The sequence below is a fragment of the Manacus vitellinus genome, unplaced genomic scaffold (assembly GCF_001715985.3).
Source record: "Manacus vitellinus isolate BGI_N305 unplaced genomic scaffold, ASM171598v3 scaffold_13_pilon, whole genome shotgun sequence".
Lineage (NCBI taxonomy): Eukaryota > Metazoa > Chordata > Aves > Passeriformes > Pipridae > Manacus > Manacus vitellinus.
The window spans coordinates 11,238,211-11,263,723 of NW_021938999.1; the positions used below are offsets into that span (position 1 = coordinate 11,238,211).

The 25,513-nt window shown below is 36.6% G+C and overlaps 1 protein-coding gene across 2 annotated transcripts in view; it reads left to right on the forward strand.

Moving 5' to 3' along the window:
• The window catches only part of ORC5 (origin recognition complex subunit 5), a 77,472-nt gene that overhangs the window by 38,859 nt on the left and 13,100 nt on the right, over window positions 1-25,513 (forward strand). The window contains exons 13-14 of one of the 2 annotated variants that reach the window (XM_018068206.1): window positions 2,195-2,305; window positions 4,531-4,908. In XM_018068206.1, the coding sequence (XP_017923695.1) occupies window positions 2,195-2,305; window positions 4,531-4,602 (183 nt within the window). In that variant the 3' untranslated portion in view covers window positions 4,603-4,908. Of the gene's footprint in view, window positions 1-2,194; window positions 2,306-4,530; window positions 4,909-25,513 lie in introns of those variants that run through there. The other variant, XM_018068205.1, reaches the window with a different exon arrangement.

Sequence of the window (25,513 nt, forward strand, 5' to 3'; positions counted from 1 at the left end):
GAAAGAGGAGAAGTATACTTCTGTCTTTAAGTAGATACTAAAAAGGTTGAAAATTCAGCCAGCTGAGGTTAAGAAGTTTCTCCCTTTTGTACAGATAATTTAGTTTGGGTTAAGCTTTTACTCTTCAAGAACACTCGTGGTTCTCATTGTTGATGGTGAAATTTTGGAATGTGAATACATGGCTTGCAGTTTTGGGATGGTGCCAGGTGAGCAGTGGGAACGTGAACCTGACACTCCAGGTAAAAAGCACAAGCACAGATAGTGACAACTGGGGAAAAATCTTTTTTGAACAATGAATGTATTACTGAGGTGGAAAGATGACAGAGGACACACAGAATTAATTTGATGGCTATAAAACTTTTTGACCAGGTTTTCTGACTGTGGAGGGTATCTTTCTTTTTAAGAAAGATGTTGGGTCTGTTGCATTTTTATGAATACTATTGTGTGTAGCATTCTGCCTTATCTCCTTACAAAAGATTTGTAAAATTCTTTATCATGTTACGTTTGAAGGAATTTCTAAACCATTCTTATTCTTCCAAGAATTTATTTCTGTCAAAGAAATAAAAAAGAAGTGCTTTTCCTAGAAGTTAAACTCTCTTAGAGTTAACTCTTCTGGCTTTTTTAGAGGAAAGCATTTCTCTTAGATAATTGGAAAGGTTCAAACAGTATTCTGTCTAAGCAGAGAGCTGATAATACTAAGAGCAAGAAATTTCTGAGGTAACTGTATATACACTAAATAGAGCTTCAGAGATTACTGTGTGCTAATTGGATTTGCTAGCTACTTGGAGTGCACCCATTTTAATTATTCTGTTTGTTGACTTTTTTGTTGATAATAATGAATATGCTTCATAGAACTGGCATGTTTAGAAGCAGAAGGACAGGCAGTTGTACAGTTCATAACTTACACCAGGTCTGCATTCTGACTGAGGGTGCCATGCTGAGGTTTTGACTACGTGTTTCCATGGTTTTTTACACTTCTTGCTTTGCTAGCCAAGAAATAACTTTGGGGACACCTCCTGGGTTGGAAAAGTTAAAACATGTATTGGAAATACCTTTTGGTTTTGCTGAAAAAGTGAGTGGTTGTGTGTCACTGATGACTAACACCACAGAGATGCTGGTGGTGCATTTGAGATGTTCTTTCTCAGAAGCACTTTTTTGAACAAACTTTCCCTTGAAAAGCCTCTTTAATCTTGGTTGTTCTGCTGGTAAGAATAAATCAATGTACTGTACAAAAAAGGCAACTAGAAGTCAAAGTAGAGAGAATTAAATACAAACTTAAAAGGAAACAAGTATTTCCCTTGTAAGAACTTTTGACAGTGATGGTACGAATCTGTGTTGTCCTAACTGTGCTGCCCGAGTTGTAATACTACCCAGATTTGCCTTATGAACTGTATTTCTTTTTTGTAAAATTAGTTATTTAAAAAATGCTCAACATTGAAAAATCAGGAACTTTTATTTATTTGAATTCAAGTGAATGCAATGTTAATACATACAATAATCTGTAATGCCTGAAATGTCCATTGGTGTCAGTTGAGGTCTGAGGCATGTAGGGTGCAAAAGAGCTCTGTAAAGGCAAAATTGAGTAAATATGCTGTGTTCTGATAAATTTGTCTTAGCTCGTTATACAGCAGCTCTTAACAGCAAAGCAGCTGACCTTGGGCCCAGCCATCTGAACTCCTTATTTTAGCCAAACTTGTGGGAGGCAGATGCACTCTGAGTCTTACACTCAGCACTCTTTGGGTTGCATCTGGAATATTCTGTCCAGTTTTGTGCCCCTTCTTTGGAAGGAATCCTCAAGCTCCCTTCCAACCTGAGCCATTCTCTGGTTCTGTGAATACCATAAAACATAATCTCTCGTCTTTAATCCTTAGATTGGGCAAGGTTATTTAATTGGACAAGTAAATGTATAAATCTAGTGACAGGAAATTTGGCATCAGATCCTCTGTTATAGCTCAAAAATGTTCCTATTTGTTGTGCAGTTTGAACATTTGCCACATTAAATAGATCTTTTTGTCTACATCTTTGTCTTGATCAATAAGCATGTATTCAGCGTTTTCCATAATGTGAAGGTAGGCTGTATGAAAGATGACTGTGAATTATAGTGCCTTCTCAGAGACCAAAAAGGTGTGAGAATAACATTTTGTGGTACTCCGGGAAAGATCTATTGGATTGAAAAGTCATGTTTCTGTTGCAGACCAGCAATCACCTCCTTGGGCCAAAGCCATTTCCCCTGGACAGATTGTTAGCAATATTATATAGTATTGTGGACAAGAGAGTTGCTCCAACTGCAAATATATTTTCCCAGGTGAGTGTGTACTTATTTTATTTACTTTTTCGTGTCTGGAATTCACAAAAGGGTTTTACATGTCTTTTTTAAGTCATGAGAAAACAAGAAAACAACCACAACAGTAATTTAGATTGAAGGCTCAGAGTAGTATTTCTGTGTATTACTAGCTGTGAATTCAGTACCTTTATCTGTGTAATGGTCTGAAATCTGCTAACAGCTAATTTTTCCTGGTCCTGGACTGTGATCCTTGATTAGTTCCTTGGTTTCTCATTGAAGTCTATAAGCCTATTTACATTTCAAGTTAAATGTATGAATATTCACTGTCCAGTGGCCAGTATTAGCCACCTAATTAGTCACATGTAATGCATGTTACAAAAATGCAGTGGTGAAGAAGGAGCAGAGGGAGTAAGGTATTTACAGGTGAAAGATGTTTGCTGTGGTAGATGTATCTAATGCTTTTCATTTGGACAGAATGTCAGTCTTGCAGAGAAGAGTGACTATCCCATTTCACTAGATGGCAGCATAACTATAGAGTTGAGTGGAATTAAGTAAATATAGTTTTCTCTAGACCTCTGTTTATCAAGAGTATATTGACCTATTCTGTATAAGTGAAGATAGTTTTCTACTATCTTTATGGTTATTATTTATGATTCTTAGGTATTTCATTTCCACCTTAGAAATTCTCAATTTCATCCTGCTTTCCAGTTGTATGTAGCTTTTACTTACTGAAATATTTTCTACCTTTCATTGTTAGGTATCAAATTTGACCAAAGAATATTTGAATTTGTTTTCTTTGTTTATGCAGAGTTCTAGGAGTATATTTGTGTGTAGGTTGTTAGCTGTGTATTCTCTTATTCTGGGCTATCAAAAGTATCTTGGTATATATTAGATGTGAATGAATGTTTTACAGTGTATTTTACAAATGCATTTATATATATACAATGCATTTATATGCATATTTAACATACGTTCCAGGTAAGAGAACAAATGTCTTTATTCCAATGCACAGCTAAGTAGTACTGAAGACATGGTTTGTAAGTAGAGTGTAGCTCCCCCTTAGACTACATTACAGAATGAAAAAATTCAAAGAAATGCTTCATTCTAATTCAGCATGCACTAGATGGCAGTGTTATCAAAGAATAGCTGTAATTCTTTATTTTTCTGATGTCTGTAGATTAAGCTATAAAGATATAAAAACATTGTATTTAACCTTAACCGATTTAGAGCAAAGAAGTTGAAATTAAATGTTTATACAAAACTAAAATTTTATAAATTCTTTTAAAAATATTTGTAATTATAAAGCAATTTCTGCATTAAATTTTAAATAAAAACATTGAAATGTTTAATGTTAAGTAATAAAAAGATTTTAAAATAGGTTTTGAAAGTAGTTTAAGCTAGGCATAATATTTAATTGCATTCTTTTCTTGAATAGTTTTAAACAATTTATATTCCACTGATTTTTGCCACTAGTTGTTCTGTAAATATATTTTTCAAACAAAGTAAATATTTGGGAGTTGGGTTATCCTTAGCAGTATTGATACATTTTACTGTTAGATAACACAAACTTTTATTTTCTTGTTTGTATGTACACCATGGAAATAATTCTAGAATTGTACAGAAGTTTAAAATGTTTTAAGTCAAATATTTGGCTTCTTGACTGATTCAAGATTAATTTTATGTGCTCCTTAATTTGTAAACTGAAGGGCTGTACATGAACCAAATACATATTAATTCTTCCCATGTACTGTCAGAAAATAGCATGCCTTGGCTTTAAAGTTGATCAACAATCACAGTCAAGATTCAAGAAGGACTAGCAGCTGCTTTAAGCTCTGTCATTTGCTGATTTTGTGATATTTCTTATTGCTTCTTGTTTCACTGCATAATTTCTATTCACATGAAAATTTTGGTTATTAGTTATTCAAAAGTGAAACTTTTATGCTAATAAGCAGCGAAATTTCATTTTTTCTTTTAATGCTAGGGTTTATTGAAAATGTTTCATTTTTACTAAATAGAACTTCAACTTAAAATTTGAATTTTAATCTAAGTTTTGCCCTTTAATGATATTAGCCCTTAAAATGGCCTCATACTTTCTTTTCAAGCCAAAAATTAATGTGTTTCTGTTAGAAGCATGATCTTTGCAACTAAGACAAGACTAAGTTTTTTTTCTGCTGTAACTTCTTGTTTTAATTGGATTACATGAGAAAGAATTGATCTTATTCATTTCTGGTTTTCCTCACTAACAGGAGAGTAGCACCAGGGGGAAAAAATGCAAATTTCCACTTCTGCAAATGAAAATTGTTTCTGTTGCCACTTAAAAGTTGAAATGTCTCTTGGTTTTGTGCTCTTTTTAAACAAACTTTTCACACATCTGGTGAGGATTGTTTGAGAGGAAGTTAACATAAGGTCTGGGATTTTTAATTCTAACCTATTGATCTCAGTACATACAAAAATGTCTGCTTTCACTTGGGAAGTTTTTAGTGCTCATTTGTCCCCAGAATATTCACTGGTTTTTTTAGTAGCTCTAATTTGTCATGATTCTGTTTTTTAACACATTGTCTGTTAGTGTAACATGTCACTGAATTTGTTTGTTTGAATTTATTTGCTTGATTTTTAAACCAAGAGATAACAGAGGTTAGAGCACTGTTGATTTCTGCAACCATTTCAGAGGATGAGAATAAATATTTTTCTTCAGGTGCATTTTTGTGTAATAATTTAACAGATTGCTGTCACAACTGGGCAGTACGTTCTGTGTCTGGGACAAAACTCACACAATTGATGGTCTGGTTGGATGTATGATTGGGTTGAGCATGTGGCTGAAGTATTCTAAAAGATAAAATATGGTGAAAAGATGCAAATGTACTTTCACACAGTGCTAAAAACAGTACAACTATGGGGTATGCAGTCTTTGTAAGTCACAGAGTTTCCTTATTTTGGTACAGCAGTCGATGCTTTTTCAAGCACAGGGAACAACCAGAAGTATTATTTGTGTGCCCATGTGGACTCACTGTTCAGAATGGGAAATGTGCATTGTGACCAAGTGCAATTACTACAGAATGGAGGGATGCAAAAAGACTTTACAATGCCTCCTGCAAGTGCATTCTGCAGAGGTTCTGAGAGTCCAATCAGTTCTGGTTTGTAGAACAGTAGTGTTTCATTTTAGCCTTCCCACAGAAAACACAAAGAAAAATAACATTATTCTCTTTATAAGAATGTGCCATAGTATAGGACATGAATGAATTTATGCACAAAGCATTGGGCAAGAATTATCAGCACGGATTTAATTTAAATGAGCTCATTTTACATTGAAGGGGACAAGGGCTGGTAATTTTATATCACAACCACTAAGCAAGTAGCTGTTGTTGTTATGGTTTACAAGCCCAAATGAACCAGTACTTTTTCCTCTACCAGAATAGTAATTGCTTCTTCAAATAAATTAAGTTCTCCTGATGATTTTTCATTTCCTAGGCCTTTTATCTTACTTCTACTTTCTTGTGAAATATGCTTTTCATAAAGAGGATTGATTAGATCTACTTGTAGTTTTGAGCTATGATGTTATCTAAGGTAAACTGAAATGAAAACCTTTGCCTTGCATACTTTTGCATATTTTATTCCTGTTAATACATCCCTGAATATTTGGGAAGACATCTCTGCAGAGAGGTTTGATAACTTCTCAGAGTATGCTAATAGCTGAAAACTACCAAACAGGTAACTTACTAATCAGTAACTTCAGTTCTGTTTGCATTTTTACTCTAATGCACTAAAGTTAGGTCATCCCGGGTTTGGGTTTGATGTTATTATATTTGGCAGGTATTTTCAGGTAGTTTATAATTAGAATTCACTTCTGACTATAGTGCATTTGGAAGCACAGATTTCTACAAAGGCTGTTTATCTCAGTGAGTATACGGAGACACATCATAGTCTATATTTCATTTATTAGACATTTCTTATCTCTTTGATAATGGATTTAAGAAAAGTGTCTGAATTTTCCAAAGATCACCACAAATTCATAAAACTAATGTAGTTATCAGTGTGTAAGAATTTGGAATGAAGATTAACAAACTTGAACTGAATCTTACCACCTCTGTGAAGGATAACAAAAAGTCCTTCTACAGATACATCAATAGCAAAAGGAGAGGCAAGGAAAACCTCCGTTCTTTACTGGACATGGATGGAAATATAGTTATCAAAGATGAGGAAAAGGCTGAGGTATTTAACAGCTTCTTTGTCTCAGTCTTCAACAGTAAGACAGGTTGTCCTGAGGACAGCTGGCTTCTGGAGCTTGTAGAAAGAGATAAGAATCTGAACAGCCCCCCTGTAATCCAGAAGGAAACAGTTAGGGACCTGCTTGGATCCCCACAAGTCTATGGGACCAGATGGGATCCATCCCAGGGTAATGACGGAGCTGATGGAGGAGCTCGCCAAGCCTTTCTCCATCATCTACCAACAGTCCTGGCTCACTGGGGAGATCCCAGATGATTGGAAGTTGGCCAATGTCACACCAATCCACAAAAAGGGCTGGAAGGAGGATCCGAGAAACTACAGGCCTGTCAGCCTGACCTCAGTGCCTGGCAGGGTTATGGAGCAGATCATCCTCAGTGCAATCACACAGCACCTACAGGAGGACAAGGGATCAGACCCAGCCAGCACGGGTTTAGGAGGGGCAGGTCCTGTCTGACCAACCTGATCTCTTTTTATGAGCAGGTGACTCGCCTGGATGATGAGGGGAAGGCTGTGGATGTGTCTACCTGGACTTCAGCAAAGCCTTTGACACCATCTCCCATAGCATACTCCTGAAAAGGCTGGCAGCCCGTGGCTTGTACAGGGGCACTCTGTGCTGGGTTAGGAACCGGCTGGAGGGCCGGGCCCAGAGAGTGGTGGTGAATGGAGCTGCATCCAGTTGGGGGCCGGTCACCAGTGGTGTCCCCCAGGGATCAGTGTTGGGCCCAGTTCTGTTTAATATCTTTATTGATGATCTGGATGAGGGGATTGAGTCCACCATCAGCAAATTTCCAGATGACACTAAGCTGGGGGGGAGTGTCAGTCAGCTGGAAGGCAGGAGGGCTCTGCAGAGGGACCTGGATAGGTTGGAGAGTTGGGCTGATTCCAACGGGATGAGGTTCAACAAGGCCAAGTGCCGGGTCCTGCACTTTGGCCACAACAACCCCCTGCAGCGCTACAGGCTGGGGACAGAGTGGCTGGAGAGCAGCCAGGCAGAAAGGGACCTGGGAGTTTGGATTGACAGGAAGCTGAACATGAGCCAGCAGTGTGCCCAGGTGGCCAAGAAGGCCAATGGCATCCTGGCCTGGATCAGGAACAGTGTGGCCAGCAGGTCCAGGGAAGTGATTCTTCCCCTGTACTCAGTGCTGGTGAGGCCACACCTGGAGTACTGTGTCCAGTTCTGGGCCCCTCAGTTCAGGAAGGATATTGAGGTCCTGGAGCAGGTCCAGAGAAGAGCAACAAGGCTGGTGAAGGGACTCGAGCACAAGTCCTATGAGGAGAGGCTGAGGGAGTTGGGGCTGTTTAGCCTGGAGAAGAGGAGGCTCAGGGGAGACCTCCTCACTCTGTACAACTCCCTGACAGGAGGTTGTAGCCAGGTGGGGATTGGTCTCTTTTCCCACACAACTATCAGCAAGACAAGAGGGCATGGTCTTAAGCTGTGCCAGGGGAGGTTTAGGTTAGATATTAGAAAGAATTTCTTTACAGAGAGAATAATCAGACATTGGAATGGGCTGCCCAGGGAAGTGGTGGATTCTCCATCCCTGGAGGTTTTTAAGACAAGACTGGATGTGGCACTCAGTGCCATGGTCTAGCAACCGCAGCAATCCTGGATCAAGGGTTGGACTTGATGATCTCAGAGGTCCCTTCCAACCCAGCTGATTCTATGAAACTTAATTTTTTTTCAATCTGGCATAAAGAGAAATAGCATTGCAAATTGTTTTCCATAGAGCAAGAGGTTTTTATCTGAAGTTAGGATAAATCTGCAGATATGAGATTTAGATTAGTGTATTAAGTGCCAAATGTGATATGAGTCTATTAGAAGTACACAAACCCACTGATGTACATAACATAATTCCAGCTGGAGGGAGCCAGAGGAATGTAATTTCCTTTAATTAAGGGGTGGGGGGGGAAGTGCCCTTTCTTGGAGTAAAAATCTGAGAGGTTTGTTTTCTTTTTGTCTTGCTTTCTTGTCTGCCCCACATGAATAGAATAAAGAATAGCTGGTATTCTATATGTGAACTGGAACAGTATGTGGCGATTTACCTGCAAGATTTCTTTGTCCCTGTTGTGTTAGAAGCATGCTTTATATCTTGCTTTTTCAGATGATAATTTGATAATTAAACTGCCCTTTTTTTGTAAGTTGCCGACTATGGTAAAACTCTGATTGCAATATTGGAAAGATGTTTGATTTTGTTATCTACTTCTTTGATTTATAGTATGTCTTGTATTGTGTTGTAGCCTTTCTGGACACCAGATACCTGCATACTGATCATAGTTCTAACTCTGTTAGTGCATTATGTTAGATTCCCTTGATGTAGCAATTTCATAAAGAGGAATTTGATTCTTTGATTCTATAATTCTGTGGTTTGATCTTATGAATACGGTCAGCTTAACATTTTTGTCCAAATTGAAAACATTCTAACTGCTTCTACAAGCTGAGATTGTATTAATGTTTGAAAATACTAAGTTTTTCATTCCACATTTGACAACTCTTGACAGAATAAGAGTAATTCAGTTTTGTTGGATCAGCTGTACTGTGTTCCAGCTTTCCTTGCTGCTTTTGGGGACTGCTCACAGGAACATTTTGCATCTTGCTTGACTAGAGCCATTAACACTTTTATTAACATTTTTTTAACACTAATAGAATACTCTCCATTTTAAAAGCGAGCAGGTAGGAGAATTCCCACAGAAAAAGGTGTGCTTTAAAATGTGTTTTGTGCTACACTGTTCCGTAAGAGGCCTTATTACAAAGTAGAACAAAGGTGAGTGGGGGCTATTTTTGTTTTACAGTATGCAAGAAAGACAGAGCATGCTCTTGTACTGGTTATATGTCCATAAGCAGATTAATTTTTTTTGTTGTTAATTTTTTTGAAGATAAGCGAAATGCTGGAAAAATGAAAGTTCCTGCTGATTCTGTTTTTCCTTCTCTGAATCCCTTTTACTGTAAAAGTTCCTAAGTGTTCTGCTTGTCCTTTTTCTGGATAAATGGATAGAGTCAGTGCTAAAATTTTACCTGAAATAATTGAGAAGTTTGTAGCTATGTAGGTGTGGGGGGCGACTATTTGATGGAATATATTTCTGTCCTGTTCTCAGTTAAGCTTAGCATTCAGAACTTCATAACTAAAGTTTATATTATAGTGAAATTTCTTGTTTTCTGACTGATTGTTAAAAAAAGAAGTTTTTTGTCTCATAGATAATATTATTGCAAGCTGACTCAAGACATAATTACAGTGTATTATGCATCTGATTTTGGAGACTGTCTTTGTTTTATACACCCATTAGGTGGTACTGCTGCTCAGTACCTCAAAATTAGGTAGAGATTTGAATAGTTGTGTACAAAAATGTTGATCTGTTTGAATAATTATTTTATATGTTGTTGAAAGGTGGAATTATTAAGTAGTGAATATTCAGAAGTGAGATGATTGTAAAAGCTACATGTCTCTTAGGTTTGATTGTGCATGTAGATTTTTCTTAAATTTTGTTTCTGAGATATAAATAAATGTATTCTCATGTATTTTCCTGTTTTTATAACTTCTTGAGTTCTATACTTAAATTACAAAGGACGATGTCATCAGCCTCTCCTTCTGTCCTATGGATTTAATTTGCAAATGACTGTTTGCATATTACTGTCCTCTTGCTTCAGAAGAAAGTACATCAAATTGCACAGCCTAATCCATTCTGGCCACAGGAGTTTTCATCTCCAGAATGATCCTACTATAATGCCTTGCAGGGGGAAGCATTTACTTTTACCAAAAAAAAAAAAATCAAACTATATAGAAGAGGTCTTAAAAGCTTCTTTTAAAACTTTTTTTCTTTTTCTTCATGAGAACTATCAAGATTTATGGTATACCTCTCTATCTAGTTAGTCAGAAGATCTTTACTTCATAGCTTCCTAGTGACAGGAGTGATCAAATATAAACCATAGACTTTGGGCTTTACTCATTTGTGTTACTGGTCTAAATAAACTTCCCCTCCTTTCAGTGCGAGTGCTACATAGACACAGCTTGCCAGCACAGAGGATCTCTTAGTCTTCTAGAGTGTCCCATAATGTCTTACACAGCATTCATATATAATTTGTAAATCCCCTGCATGTTTACTGTCCAAGGGGGTTTGGAGTACAATCTTTTGATCCTAGGACTTCATGATTGCCCATACAGGATTTTTTTAAATTGTTAGAACAGCTTTCTTAGCAGTTGGCAATTTGTAGCTGCATTTTAAAAAATATATTATTACTGTGGTATTTGATCCTAATTGTTTTAGATCCTGTGTGCTTTTGTACGTGTATTCTGCATCCAACACACTTTATTTTCCTGGATCTACCTATTGATTAGAAAGCACAGTAATATATTGATCAGTACTCTGTTGATTTTCAGTAGTTTAGGAAGATGGTGATAAAAGGTAGTAAATAACTCTTATTTTCTCATTTTCTGTTATTGGTTACTGGACTAATCTGGCAGAAATTCATGAGCTGAAATGGGAACTTAATGTGATGCACAGCATGGTGACATAGTTAGCACTTTAACACTGACTATGGCAGCTTGAGAGAGCCTGCTGTTAAGCAAAAGGAAAGGAGAAAACATTACTTTTAACCAAATAGATGACTCTATTTTTTTTAGGTCTCAGCATGGCTGTGAATAAAAATAAAGGTGTTCTTAGTTCAAGTAGTACTTACTAATTAAAATTGTGAAGAGGTTAATATGCTTGATTTCTTCTACTTTCAGTTGATACAGAAAACACCTTTTAGAAAAACTAATAATATTTTAGCTATGTTATGTTGTTTGATCTAGTTGGATAATGTTTTCATTTTTTTGAGCATATTGTTAATACAGCTTTACAATCTCTTTAGAGGTTTTTGAATCAAATTCTATTCTGTTCTATTTGAGTTCTTTCTTCACAGTAATTTCAAGTGGAAAATCTACCTTATTTCTGTGAAGATCTTCTGTTCCCAGTGTAGCACTTAATCTGTGTTTTAAAAACAGGGTATTTAAGGAGACAAATTGTTGTGAATTATTGAAAACTAGTTTTAAATTTTAGTTATGATAAGGAAAGACTATTGAGAGGGAAGGAGTGAGGACTTGAGATGAGATAGAGTTTATCAGGGAGATAAAAGGAATTCCGAAATTTGTTATGTCTTTTATCTACAAAAATGTACTCATTTCAAAACTTTCTTGCTTTTTGATCTTGGTTTTTATTTGTGTAGCATGTCCCTAAGAATTTGCTGACCAGTAAGTAGCTATTTTTAAGGCTTAGTAAAATTGATTTAAAATAGATTTGTACTTTTCAATATATATTTAAATAAAAATTGTGATTGAAGTAGGTATGTAAATTTGCTATATAGTGATGAAGAGTTTTATATACTGTGAATTTTTTAATAACTTTCACAAACTATTCTTGTGGCCCTGTGAACATAATGTTATATGTTCCTTGTGCCCTTCACATCTTAGATTGCATGCTATATAACACAGGGAATGTGTTGTATCATCCAACAGTTTTTTTACTTCTGTTTTCTCGGTGCATTATTTGTAAACAGCGTTTGAAGCGTCAAATTTTAACTTATCTATGAAAATGTGTTAGTGTAAGAAAGAAGTAAATATGAATACATGAAAGACAAAACAGAGTTTTCCTCCTTCCAAACTCTGTGCTTTCCATCCCTTTCTTTACGCACTTACTTAGAAATTGGTTCCATGTACTTAGGAAGGAACATGGTTTAATACTTCAGGAACAAATTCACACTGTGTTTACATCAAGCAGTTGCAGCTGAAGCTTGTTAGTGATTGCCTCCCCGATTAAAAAAAAAAATTCTTCGCTGTGCTACATGAACTCCTATTGTTTGGAGATAAATAATCGGCTCATCCCCTCTTTAGGGAAGAACAAAGAACATAATAGTACATCTGGTTCATCTGTTAAGACAGCAAAGATTAATTAAGCAAGTACTGCACAACCTCTCTTGATAACATATATATCCAAACCCAGCCTGTATATGATAAGTTTTTTAATCGCTTTGCTTTAACCATTTAGTGTGTGCACAAAATCTGTTCCAGAATCACCAGCTATTCACAGATGTAAGATGGGATGCAATACTGAGATAAGGTAAATCAGAGAATCGGGGTAGAGTTCATTAGTTCTCTTGCAAATCTCTTGATTTAACATATATGACTAGAAAGATACGATTAAAGACTGAAAAGAACTTTTTGAGCCCTCAGGTGACATCATTAACGTTCTTTATAAATTTTATCTTTCTTAAAAATAACTTGTCTGGTTTCTCTCACCACTTGGATTAGAACCTATTTGGGGCAAAGAACCATCTCTTTATTGACCATTTATATAGAACCTGGTAATTGAAATAAAATTTCAAAACTACAACTAACTCTTGCAGTTAAATAGTTACATGGAATGCCCTATTTCTTCACTTCCCTGGTGGCTAGAATATCTAATGTCTAATTCCAGCTTTAAGACAATTAAAGGCAAAATTTTACCTGCTGTACTGTCTTTGTCATTCAGCCTAAATAGCTTTACTTGCTCCTTGGTGTTTACTTCAGCAGAATTTTAAGTACATGGATGTCCGGTCAAGATATTAATTTGACAAGCCATCACTTATTTAATATGTCTTCCACTTCTCTGCACATACATTAATGAATGCAATTGCAGCTTCAGTAATAGCAAGACAGATGGTTCAGAATCACTGGTCAAAGAGTTGGCTATAATGTTATATTCTTTTTATTGATGTGCTCCTTGGACTGGTGCTCATATGATCCCTTGTCCTCCTCTCCCTGCCTGATGTGGTCTTACATCTCCCTACATAGATTATGTTCTCTTTAGGTACTTATATCCCACCTGTCACATGGATACAAATGATTTTGCTGTATCACATGAAATAAATTCTTAGCATTGTATCTTTACCAGGCACCCCTTCCATTTTTTTATGAGGTTGAAAAGTACTGAAACCATGCACAAGAAAAATGTTAGAGCGTAAGGCAGCAAAATGGTACATTAAAGAATATGTTGGATCACTTTGATGAATGCTTGTACTGTTTCTGCCCTGCCAGCTGCAGTCAGTTCTAGCTACTGACTTTCTGCTCCAAAGACCCCTCCTCCTCCAAAGACCCTCTGCTGCTTGCTGTGTTCCTTTGATAGCGGGTAGTGGGGCTTGCAACAGTATCTTGGACAAAAGAAGCAGCTGCATTACAGTTAATTTGAAAGAGAGGATTTCAAAATATGAAGCTTGTTGACAAAAGAATGCCTCTTGGTAGATGAGGAATAGTTAAGAATTTACATAATCTCTCTTCTTCATCTATGGAAGTTAAAACTGGAAATTACTTGGGGAGAGCAGTGTGGAAAATTGATAGCAGGGTATGAGTAAATCTCACTTTAAAAAGTTTATATTCCTAGTAAATGCTGAGAATACTGTTCATTTAAAATATGAAGAACGACAAAATAAGCTGAAACAAATCCTACAGTAGCTCAGACTTGGAAGAGCTGTGATGATGATGATGATGATGATGATTATGGCTGAAAATGGTGCATCTGAAGGCACTTTACATGCTGCAAAAGCTTTCTGTCCTTATCACTGTATGACTTCATTTCTCACATGAGGTGAAGGAGGATGCATGACAGAAGAAATAATGTGATTATTTTAGGTGAGATTGGTTCTACTATATATGTGTCTGCACAGTAAGAGTACATCTGAGGTAGTCACTTGGTGTGCTTTTCTACTTATTTGAGAGAAACAGACGTGCACCCTGAGGTAGACATGAGCATCTAAACCCACTTTGTGAATGAAAATCTGTACTAGGTTACAATGAGCCATGTCCTGATGGACTGATCTTGCTTCATCCTCTAGAAATGAAATCAAGACAGCCTCAGATACAAATATTTACATTGTAGCTATCTAAAGCTAGTCTGTCCTGAAGGACTAAAAAGTGTTTTCTTACAGAAAAACCAACTATCAAATATTCCTGCTTGGATGTCATATTGTTGTCAAAACATTTGCAGACTAGGGGCAATGATTGATTTGTACACCTTCCCACTCACTCCTCCTGCAGATTAAATTGGCCATTTACGCTGCGTTGGGTACTTGGGAAGAGCACGCCCAGGACTGCATTGCACGGCTGGCAAGTGGGTGCTGGCCTTTCCATCCCCTTTTGCTGGACTGCTTTTGACTTATTCCTGAGAAAGTTGCTGAAACCCTGACTCTCTGGTGACAAGGTTTTTCTGGTAGAAAATTATTTTGCAGAATTCTGTGATGATGCTACGTTATTTAGATCCTTGGAGTTGCAGTGTGAACCCTACAGCTTTGTACTGTATTTCAGTACCAGCAACTACAGAATAGCTCAGTGTCTTGTGGAAAATGCTGAGTGCGATGTTTTTCCATGCGAGAAGGCCAAATATGTCAAGAAAGGGAGGATCTTCTACCTTTGTTTTTGGAAATATGAAACATGAAGATGCAAAGTGTAACCTCTGCAAGTGGAGTTAATAGAAGATATACCAAAAAAAAATAAAAGGCTGCTCAGTTATTTAAATTTCAGGAAGTGTTTTAGAGGTACAATTTTAAAAGATTACTGAGATTGGGTGTAGATTTTTGAAGATAGCTTAACTAAAACTGAAATTGAAATATTTGAAGACAGATCTAATTCAGATGAGCAGATGCTGATCTGTAAGTGTGTTTCATTAACATTTAATGGTGTAACTTTAACTTCATTCAGATGAACATCCATTACACTGATGTTATCCATGTAGAGAAAGATCTTTAAAAACAAAATAAACAAATAAAACCCCAAAACAAACCCCCAAGGAAATAAACAAAACAAAACCACCAGTTTCAAAAATCTCTTATTTTCAAATTCTTCTCAAATTATTGTGTTGTTTTCTAACTAATAGTTATTTATATATGCCATTATAAATTTATAAATGTTGTCTTTTCTAAGAGGACCTGATGCTAGGTCTCCATAAGAATTCACATAGAACAGTGAGGGGTATCTTTCAGTGTACATGTTTTTACATACTTCTTTCTTGCCTGCTTATCTCCCATAAATGTTTCTTGAAATAGAATACAAATGAAGAGTGGGAGATTCATCATCCTATTGTGAACATATTAAAATATTCCAGTATAAGGAGTAGAATATACAGGAAGAACATCTAAGTCTTCATGAAAGTTCTGAATTCAGACTCTGGTTAGTGGTGAGTTTAAAAAAAATAGGAGAGGTGGTAGCCAGAATATTTATTGAAAGGCATAGGAAGGGAAGATGAAGACCCAGGTTGGGCTAGTTTAATAATTGAAGAGTGCTATAAATGTTGTTGACCATCTGTGACCTACTTAAAATGAGTAAGAGGGTGTTCCATGTTCTAGATACCTAGGCAAGAAATATGAAAGAGAATGTCAAAAGATGAACTAATGAACATATACATAAAAAAAACCTTTGCTGTAGTACAGAGAGTAAACAGATTGACTTAAGAGATTACCATGCAGACATGAGAAGAAAACTGAAGATTGTTGTTATAAAATTATCTTTTCCAGCTTTTTTTTATTTATTACTAGCATATGGCCTAGGAAGACTTTTTGCAACAGATATTTTCTAGTGTGGAATGGCCTCTAATGGATGTATGACACTGATGGTGTAGAGAAAAGCTTTTTAATAATTTGTGTAGCTGTAGTGCTTGTGAAAGATGCTAGACTGACAGTCTAGAAGACTGGGAGTCTGAAGTAATCTGTTCTGATTCGCTGAACAGGTATAGCAGAGGCATCAATGGCACAAAATCTCTGTATTGCTTTTTAATTGTATCTTGAAAAATCTTTTGTTTTGAGCTAGTTAATAGTGACAGAGACTTGCCATTTAAATTTACCCTGGTACTTAGCTTTTACAAATGAGGTTTTTTGTTTAAATTAACACCTTCTATCATAAAATGTGATGGCCTTCCAGTAGTAGTAGTAAAGGGGGCAGGGTAGCTAACTGGGGGGGACTGACTGGCTGGAGCTGTTGCACAGTGGGCTGGTCCTCTGGTCCGCATGTCCTTGGCCTGCCTTTTTCCTTCCCTTCTAGACAAAACTGTGAGACCACACTGGTTTAAACCTTGTGGGAGGCATTTTGTGGGACTAGCCTGTGGAATGCATTTGACTGCTTAATTTCTGTGCAGCTATGACCAGAACCAGACCAGAACCAGGCCACCTCTTTTTGCTGGGAGAAATGAAGAGGTACAGGTGGAGACTTCAGCGCGGCAGTATCTCCTTAGCAGTAAAGAAATCAACTTTTATCACCTCCATGATTAGATTAACACCTACTCTAACACTAATTCAGTGTCTGAAATTCACGATGAGAGCAAAACCATCTCCATCTGGCTCAGGTGAAGCTTTTGTAGTTTTACATTGTGCTCAGGCACAGGGGATAACTCCGTGTGTAGGAGTGATGAGGAAGAAAGGTAGCAAACATGATAGGGAGTCATCAGTATGATAGGAGATAAAAAATAGTGCTGGAAGTCCTTATTTGATTTTCTTTTGGGTAGAAGTGTTTATGCAGATACTAAAAAAGACAAATGCCAAGAAAAAGGGTTAATTATCTGTACCCTAAAAACCAAAGGTGTTTCAGACTGATTGCCCAAAATAGATGGTGCCTAAAACCTGGCAAAAGAGCCAAACATAAAATGAGTAATATAAACAATTTGAATTTATTAGCACTTAAATTTATCATATTTTTAATAAGCTAAGATGCTGATCTCTAGTGCAGCTAATTTTATTTTTTTCTATGGTAATTTGACATGAACAGAGAAGAGATTTGCGCCTGATGTTTTATTAAGAAACAAACAAAAGAAAAAACCACAAAAACCTACACACATCAGTGAAAAGTCAGGATAAAGTGGTAAATTCAAGCTAGCATGCATAAGTGGATATGACCTGAAATAAAGCTGTTCAGAGAAAGGAAAATAATTGCAAAGCAGTAATACTTAAAAGAAGATGTAGGCATGAAGAGTGGCAAAAATTAAAGGCTAGAAGGGAATGACTTGTGAAGAAAGATTAAAGGAAATGAACACATGTAATTATTACTTATAGCTATCTGTGTGCTTGGTGATGTTCAGATGAAGAGAGATGATCCCTACACTAATTTGGCTAAATAGCTACCAGGGGATGATGAAAATGTCTGAAGGTATTTTTATAGACTTCAAGTGCCAAGAAAGGATTCATTTAGAGGAGTTCAAAAAAGGTCTAAGTAGGAGTAATGAAATAAGATGAGGGGAGTCTTAGCTTTGAATGCTATAAAAAACCCTTCTTTTGGAGATGGTAAGGTGTGTGTTAGTCTGCCCTGAAGTTTTAGTGCAATGCCCACTGCTTGAGCTGTTGCAAGTGATAGTGGACAAAATGCTCAGACGTAAACATGAAAGAAGGAAAAAGAATTCTGTGTTGGAGGGAGGAGTGTGAAGATGACTTAATAGATATTTTCCACCTTTAATTTCTATGGTCTCACATATAAATTGACAAAATAAGACTCATGGTACACTAGTGGAACATAATTTATGTAAATTTGCTTTAGAATAGGCATTAACCTTGATCCTTACTTCAATTCTGCATTAAGCCTTGCCTTTGATACAGTAATCTTAATTAAAACTGAATATTTCATGATTTAACTCCCTCTGCCTCATGAGCAGAACAATACTCTTATCTGTGTTACCTATAAAAGTGCAATCCATATAGAGTATCTATTGCATCAGATGATAGACTTGCTTAAGGTCATTTTCATATGAATAAAAGTACTGACAAACAGCAGTTTAATTTGTTTTAAATGATTAACTCTTATTTTGCAACCAAATGTTAAAAGGCTAGTTAAGCAATTTCCTGTGCATGTTAAATTAGGAAATGTTGACCTAATAAGTACTTTCAGAAAAAAATAACCTGCATGAATAAGGAAAAAATATAAGTATTGGCAGATGTGATGTGTGTCAAGTGTGTCATCATGTAACTGTCAGTCACTGTCATCTTCATAATACTTTTAACTGGATTTCATTAGGTAGTAAGGGAAAAGCTGTTCGTTTCGATGTTAAATCTTAATGTATTTTAAAAGGAACAGGGAGGAATTTGAAACCAGCATAGCAGTTTCCCTATCTATTCCTTATTTTTCTGGAGGGGCTTTTTTTTTTTGGTTGGTTTTAAATTTTTATTTGTTTTGTTGTGGGGTTAGAACAAATAAAGACTGTTCTGGGGAAATGCAGAAGTTAGCCCTATGCTCCAGATCATGCACTTACTTACATGCAAGACACATCATTAACATAGAGAGACTTCGTAGTTGCAGTTACTGACACAGTACAGGCATCTTCAGGTTGCCTGCTGCTTATAAATGGGGACATTTGTAAAGTGACAGTTTTCCTGCTTGAAAAGATGTGCAGGTGTTTGTCTTAGTTCTTTTGTAATGCCATAAAAAAAATTTAATTGTATCTGTAGATTGTTAAATTTGTAATCGTAGTTCAGTACCTTATATGAAAGGGCACACAGGCAAAGACCTGACCAACTTTGATTGATTGGCCAGCACACTTTGATCACTGAAGGAATGCACAGTAAAAATTCAAGGAAAGAGGATGTGATATGATGTAATGATACTTAATAAATAATATATAAAAAATGTATAATTTAGTCTTGCACTGTAGAAGGTAAGCAAACATTTGGGTATCCATCTGTTTTGAAATAGGCCATCTTTTTCTGAAATTCTTCAATTCTTTGTTGAATTTAAGGTGTCAGACTACATGCTTCAGATAAAAATGCAGCTGATATCTGGACTGCTTCTTTACTGAGTACCTGACTTTGGTGATAATTTCATGTGGGTCACTGGAATCTTTGGTTATGTTGGATATTGGTGAACCCAATGTAAGTCGCCAGTGGTTTTTCTCCAAATATAAATCTAGAGTCTTTGTTAAATAATATTTTATAGTCACTTCCATCAGTATTTGAGATATTTTTTCCTCATTGTCCCAGCTTTTTCTTTGTTGCTTCTAAATATGAAGTTGCAGCTGTGGTAAGCTGGACATCAGTAAGCATTACATATATACTGATATCTTTACTTCCCATTCTGAGCACAAGAAACATAGCAATGTATATTTATTGTGAATAATCATCATATAAATGAAATGGTAGTGTATTTTTGGGCACAGCTGCCTTCCCATCCGTTCATTACATTATTGGATTCTCCTCCTACAGAGAACCCAGCGAACAAATTTGGCAAGTTGAATACATTTATTTGTTGGAGGAAAAACCAGAAAGTGAATAGTTGTTAATATCATATTACATCTCTAGTCCTGCCATTGGATCTTTATAGTAGAATTGAACACCTGATCCCACTGAAGAAAATTAAACTCTTCTGTTTTGTAGCACCATTTCCCTCCTCTTTGCCTCTGTCATCTGTGGCATTCTCAAATGCAGCATTTAGTAGTCACAAAGAACAGGGGAATTAACCATGTGGGTCCCTGGCACCAGAGGACGTCCTCTGGCTGGTTCCAGGGAGCCCAAAGGGTTAAATGCAGTTAAGCCTTTCCCCAGCTTTCTGGGAACCTGGCAGTGGCTTTCTTTCAGTTGCTTTGTAATGAGAGGAACAATACCTGAATTCAGCCTTGGGTTGTGTTGGGAGGGGGAAGGATTCAGGTTATAGTGTCAGAGGCAGCAGTAGCACTCGGGCAGTACCAGCAAGTGCTTCACCCTCTGACTGAAAAAAGTGGAATGTTAACAAGGCAAGTCTCAGATAAGACCATATGTATGTAGGGTTTTGTTGTTATTTAATCCATTTCTCTCTGCTTTTGGTTTTCTTTTTAGCTAAATTAATCATGCTGTTTTGAATAGGCTGCATTCTGCCACTGAGAACTGTAACTCACGCTCTGGCTGGTGATGAACCAGCCTAAAAGCAGGGAGACAGTTTTTTGTGGCTTGCACTCAGGCAGGAGTTTGAGAGTCTTGTCACTTGAAGAAAATAAGCATTTAGAAACTAAAATTTAAGCCCTGAGCCTAGATAAGTGATACAGTAAGGTATCATTTTATTAGTCAACTGAATGGAAATTATGTTTCTGAATTAATCACTAAATTTATTTGTGAAAGAAATGGTCCTGAATGCATTTATAGCTACTGACTGTATTTCATCCTTGATTTCTTCAACAAGCTACTGGTACCAAAGACCACCAAGAAGGTTTAGTCAGAGGCTTCACGGAAATCTCATGCTTATTTCAGTTTTCTAGATTTTCTTATTTCTTTTAAAGAAGAATTTGTGTTATATCTTAAAAAATGAGACAAACAGAAAACAAGAAAGTCTCACCACAAAACAAACTTGTCATAAAGGATAAACATGTCTGTGTTTGGTTACTGAGTTGTCCATTTGTCCACATCCAAACATTGTTTTGTCTGGAGCAGGGAAGTGCAGCATAAGTTGTTGAGGATAACTCTGTTAAGGCTGCCCCATCCAACTACTCAGTGTGTTTAAATGTGATGATCTTTAGCATGTATAAGGTATATTCATGTTATCTGCTTATCAGAATGTTACTTCATTTCTTGAGAGTCTTCTAGCTTGGTTTCTTAAGGAAATGGACTCAATCACACAACTGTGAGTTTTTTCACCTTGTTTATCTCCTTAACACCTTTTTTTAGCTTATCTGGATCTGGCTGAAATTGAGAGAAAGGCACAAGTTTCAAATTTAAACAGAAAAAAAGTCTTATGAATCTAATGAAAATTGGTGTGCCCATTCATACCCTCTGTTCAGGAGACTGTTCAGCAGGTGCACAGGTTTTTTCTTTGACCTGGTGCTGGCTGTTTAGCAAGGACCCAGCCAGGACCCAGGCACACCCAGGGCACATTTTGGGTTGAGAACTGGGGAAGCAGGAGGAGCAGAAAGCGTGTAGAGTATAAGGGGATGTAATAAACAACAGGAGTTACTGCTCTACTCCAAGGCAACAGGCACAAACTGAAACACAGGAGGAATGTCAGGAAATACTTTCCTACTGTGAGGGTGACTGAGCACGGGCACAGGTTTCCAAGAGTGGTGGTGGAATCTCCATCCTTGGAGATACTCGAGAGCTGTGTGGACACTGTTCTGGGCAGCCTGGTCTAGATGGCTTTGCTTGAGCAAGGTGTTGGACCAGATGACCTCCAGAAGTCCCTGCTACCTCAACCCTTCTGTGATTCTGAGTTGTGAGGGAGGTAGAAAAGCTGAAGTTGTAAGGGACGTGGACAGAGGGATGTTTGAGATTTTTGCATTGGGAAAGGCTTATGGATAAAAATCTTCCTCACAAAACAATTTTATATTTGAATCTATTTAAATATTAAATATTTTATTATGTATGTTTAATAATGCTAAACATTTTTAATGTACTGAACTTCTGTACCCCAAAATTTACAACTTTTATGTAAAGGGAGATTCAAGGAAGGCTTTGAGGAGAGCTTCTGGCCAGAGAGGCAATTATGTCAGATACTGTCTCAATTGATAGTGTGTATTTTTTGTAAATGCTTTTGCTTTTATGAATTTGTTTCAAGTCAGATTATAACGTTTTCAGAACACACCATTAGATAAAAACATTGCTTTAGCAACGTATAGTAAAAACATTAAGCAATGTGTTTGCTTCTAATGGCTTTAGTTCTTTATGAAGTAGTAACTTAATCATCCATTTCAGGGAAGAAGTGATGTTATTGTTCCTGTCTTTGAGGATACAGTACTTGAATGGTCATTATTTATTTGAAATAAAACTAGCTTTAAATAAAACTTTTCAACTAGTATGTGGGCTAAACCTTCCTGTGAGCAACTACCTAACGCATTCATATACAGCATGATGGCTTTTGTTGGGTGAATTTGTCCTTTTAGTGACTTGTTAAATACTTTATATGCCCAACTAATTTTCAAGTGGTCACTTACATTTTCTCCTTTAAAAAAACATACAAACAAAAATATCTCCATGCCTCTGTATGATTTATACAGTTATTGAACTGGAAAAAGAAGGTTTCCATACTAGCAAATGCAAAACCTCAATTATTATAAAAGGGGACATTATTTGTATCACTTCTGTGGTTGCAAGACTTTTGGGATTTAACTGTTCAACTGCTGTAGTGGTATTTGGTTTATGAACTGAAACTCAGCTGATTGTTGAGGGCTTTAGGGGAAGGGAGAAGGCAGCTAAGAGTAGCCTTTTTGATATGGAATTATAAGTTTTACCACTTCAACTACTGGAACTGTAGTTTCATTTTCTGTAAAAGCTTCATAAGGAGTATTAAATATACTCAATAGTATGTTTCAGAAAGAATTCCGTACCAAGATAAGTTGTATTTGGATGATTTGGAGAGTTCCAGCTCCATTAAGACAACAACTTGGTGAACTAAGATTTTGCACAGCCTGTATTGTATGTGTGCATGAACGTGTGTACACATACATTGTTTCTAGTACCTGAAGAAATCTCCTAAAAGATAGCCAAAATTAACTGCATTCTTTTTTGCTGAAATTGGTTGAGTGTAGTTTCTACTCTTTAAGTTGTTTAGGACCGTAAATAAACTAAAAAAAGTGAGAAAGGTCTGTTGCAAATAAGATCGTCTCTAAACAGCACTTCTAAGTCACTTCTTTAAAGTGATCTTTTAAAAACATGAATTTTATGCATCCCAAACACATCCTCCATCTGTGAACACTGGATTAAATTCATTCTTTAACATTTTATATCAGAAAGGCAGATGCACTGCAAATGAAGAAAAAAGATCAAAACTGGAGGTAAAATAAGAATAATTTATCCAGCTAATATGTACATGTGATTAGTTTTATCTCATAGGCTGCAGGATAATACTGTTATTTTTTGTAAAACAGAGTTTTGTGGAAATCATTGCCTGCTTTACTAAGAATGTGATTTTCTTGACAGAAATAAATGTTTGTTGATATCTGTAAGTATCTACATGGTATTTTATTTCTCTTTGAGAAAACTGAGTTTTGTATAATACATATTCAGTACTTGAAAAACCTCCCCCACTGCTTCTAAAATGTCAAAGCTGAGCACAGGGATTTAACCATACAAGTTCTATTGAGATTAATTGGATTTGTATGGCTAAATCCATGCAGTTCTTCTGAAAATATTGCTGTCCCTTGTACATAAATATATGTTCACAAACATAATATCACAAGGAATATTTGGACAGAACAGTAAAATCAGGTTTAATTTATGTTTGGAGATGAATAACTTTTGGTTTACTATAAACTAAGGGTTCCTGTTTAAGTATACTGAGTGAATACTAAGCATGTGCTGTGCTTGCCTTAGGGCTTCATTTTTTTTAAATGCGTGAAGCATTTACATAGGAGTCTTCTGTACTTAACTCAGGAGGGGGAAGAGCATTTCTGATTCATTAATCCCTTTTTCTTTTTCTAAGTAACTGGGTCCTTCACATCATGCACTCAAGAGGTGTAAAATATACAAAGAAGTGGGAGGGACAGGCAAAATGATGCCTGGCTTGCTATAAGGTATAAATTCAAAACCTATTTCTCTTTGCAAGAAGAAAAATAGCAAGGGGAAAAAAGGGCAGCACTAAATTTACTGCATGTGCTTGCATGATATGCAGGTTTGGGATAATTATTTTCTCTCTTGTTCAATAAAGTGAGTTGTTACCATGGTAGCATTTATATTGCACAGTTTCTCTGTTATAAAATAAATGAGAAGAGTTTTAGAGTCAGAAAAGTCTTTGTATGAATCTTTGTGGGGTTTTTTGGGAGGGGAGTCTGTTTTTTTTTTCTTTTAATGCAGAATTGTGTCTTAGAAATGCAGTTATAGGCTTAAAAGAGATTATGAAGTTTTGGTGCACTTTGCAGTTAAAATTGGTCAAGTTTTAACAGTCTGTAGTGCTTCGGCAGGACAAGATGTGCAGGACCTGGCAGTTAAATTGAACCCAGCCATGAAGAGGGCGCACAGTGCTAGGCAGCTCAAAGGAATAGTCTGTATGTCCTGATCCAATAACCAGCTCCTGGCAGTAACCATCTTGCCTGTCTTAATGTGTGGTCTTGGACAAGATGTGTTGAGAACTTCTTAAAAGCAGGTATGAGTCTTCAGTGGCTGAGAGGGACTTCCCAGGGGAAGTGTTCACCACCAGAGCATACCCTACACAACGTTTTGGTTTCTGCTGCTTGCGCTTCTCTTCCTGAGGAATAGCAGACTGATAGCAACACTTTGTGACCAGTTGGTTCTCTGATACCTTTTACTTAACATTTATTGGCTGCAATGCAGATTCTACTATGGACATTTTACAATATCCTTGAGCAATACTTCTGTTTCTGCTTACAGAAGACAACCATGTGAGCTGCTTACAGGTTATGTAAAGCTTATGTGAAAAGCCTCCAAGGAGGTGAAAAAATGTTTAGGATATAACACAGTTGATTAGAATGACAAGTACCTTTTCATCAGCTTCTTCTCTCTCTTTGTTCAGTTTTGTTTTTCTCCTGTATTTTCTCACTACAGTAGGCAATAGCTGTATTAGTATGAAGTGACTGTTTTTCATCTGTTGAGATCAAAAAACTTCACTGGTTGTTTGATTCTTTCTAGGTTTTTCATACCTTTCTCTTGATCCCGTCTATGGATTTTTCAGAGTTTGGTAATCGGTACAGTACTTCTGGGGGATTAAGCCTTTTGCAGTGATTTAATTTTAGTATTTAAAAAAATCGGATTTATAATTACTGAATATTACTGAAAAGTCTTGACACAATGATTATCCAAAAAATAGAGTGGCAAAAATTAATAAGTTCATTAGCCACAGAAACCTGAGAAATTACGTTTCTTGATTGCACTGTATTCCACTGAAACTAAAATAGGACACTTTGTGGAGGTTCCTTTATGCTTTTAGAATCATTGAATCATTCAGGTTGGAAAAGACCTTCAAAATCATCAAGGCCAACCTTTGACTGAACATCACCATGGCAACTAAACCATAGCCCCAAGTGCCATGTCCAGTTGTTTCTTGAGTGCTTACAGGGATGTTGATTCCTCCACCTCCATGGGCAGCCTGTTCCAATGTTTAACCACCTTTTCAGTGAAGTTTT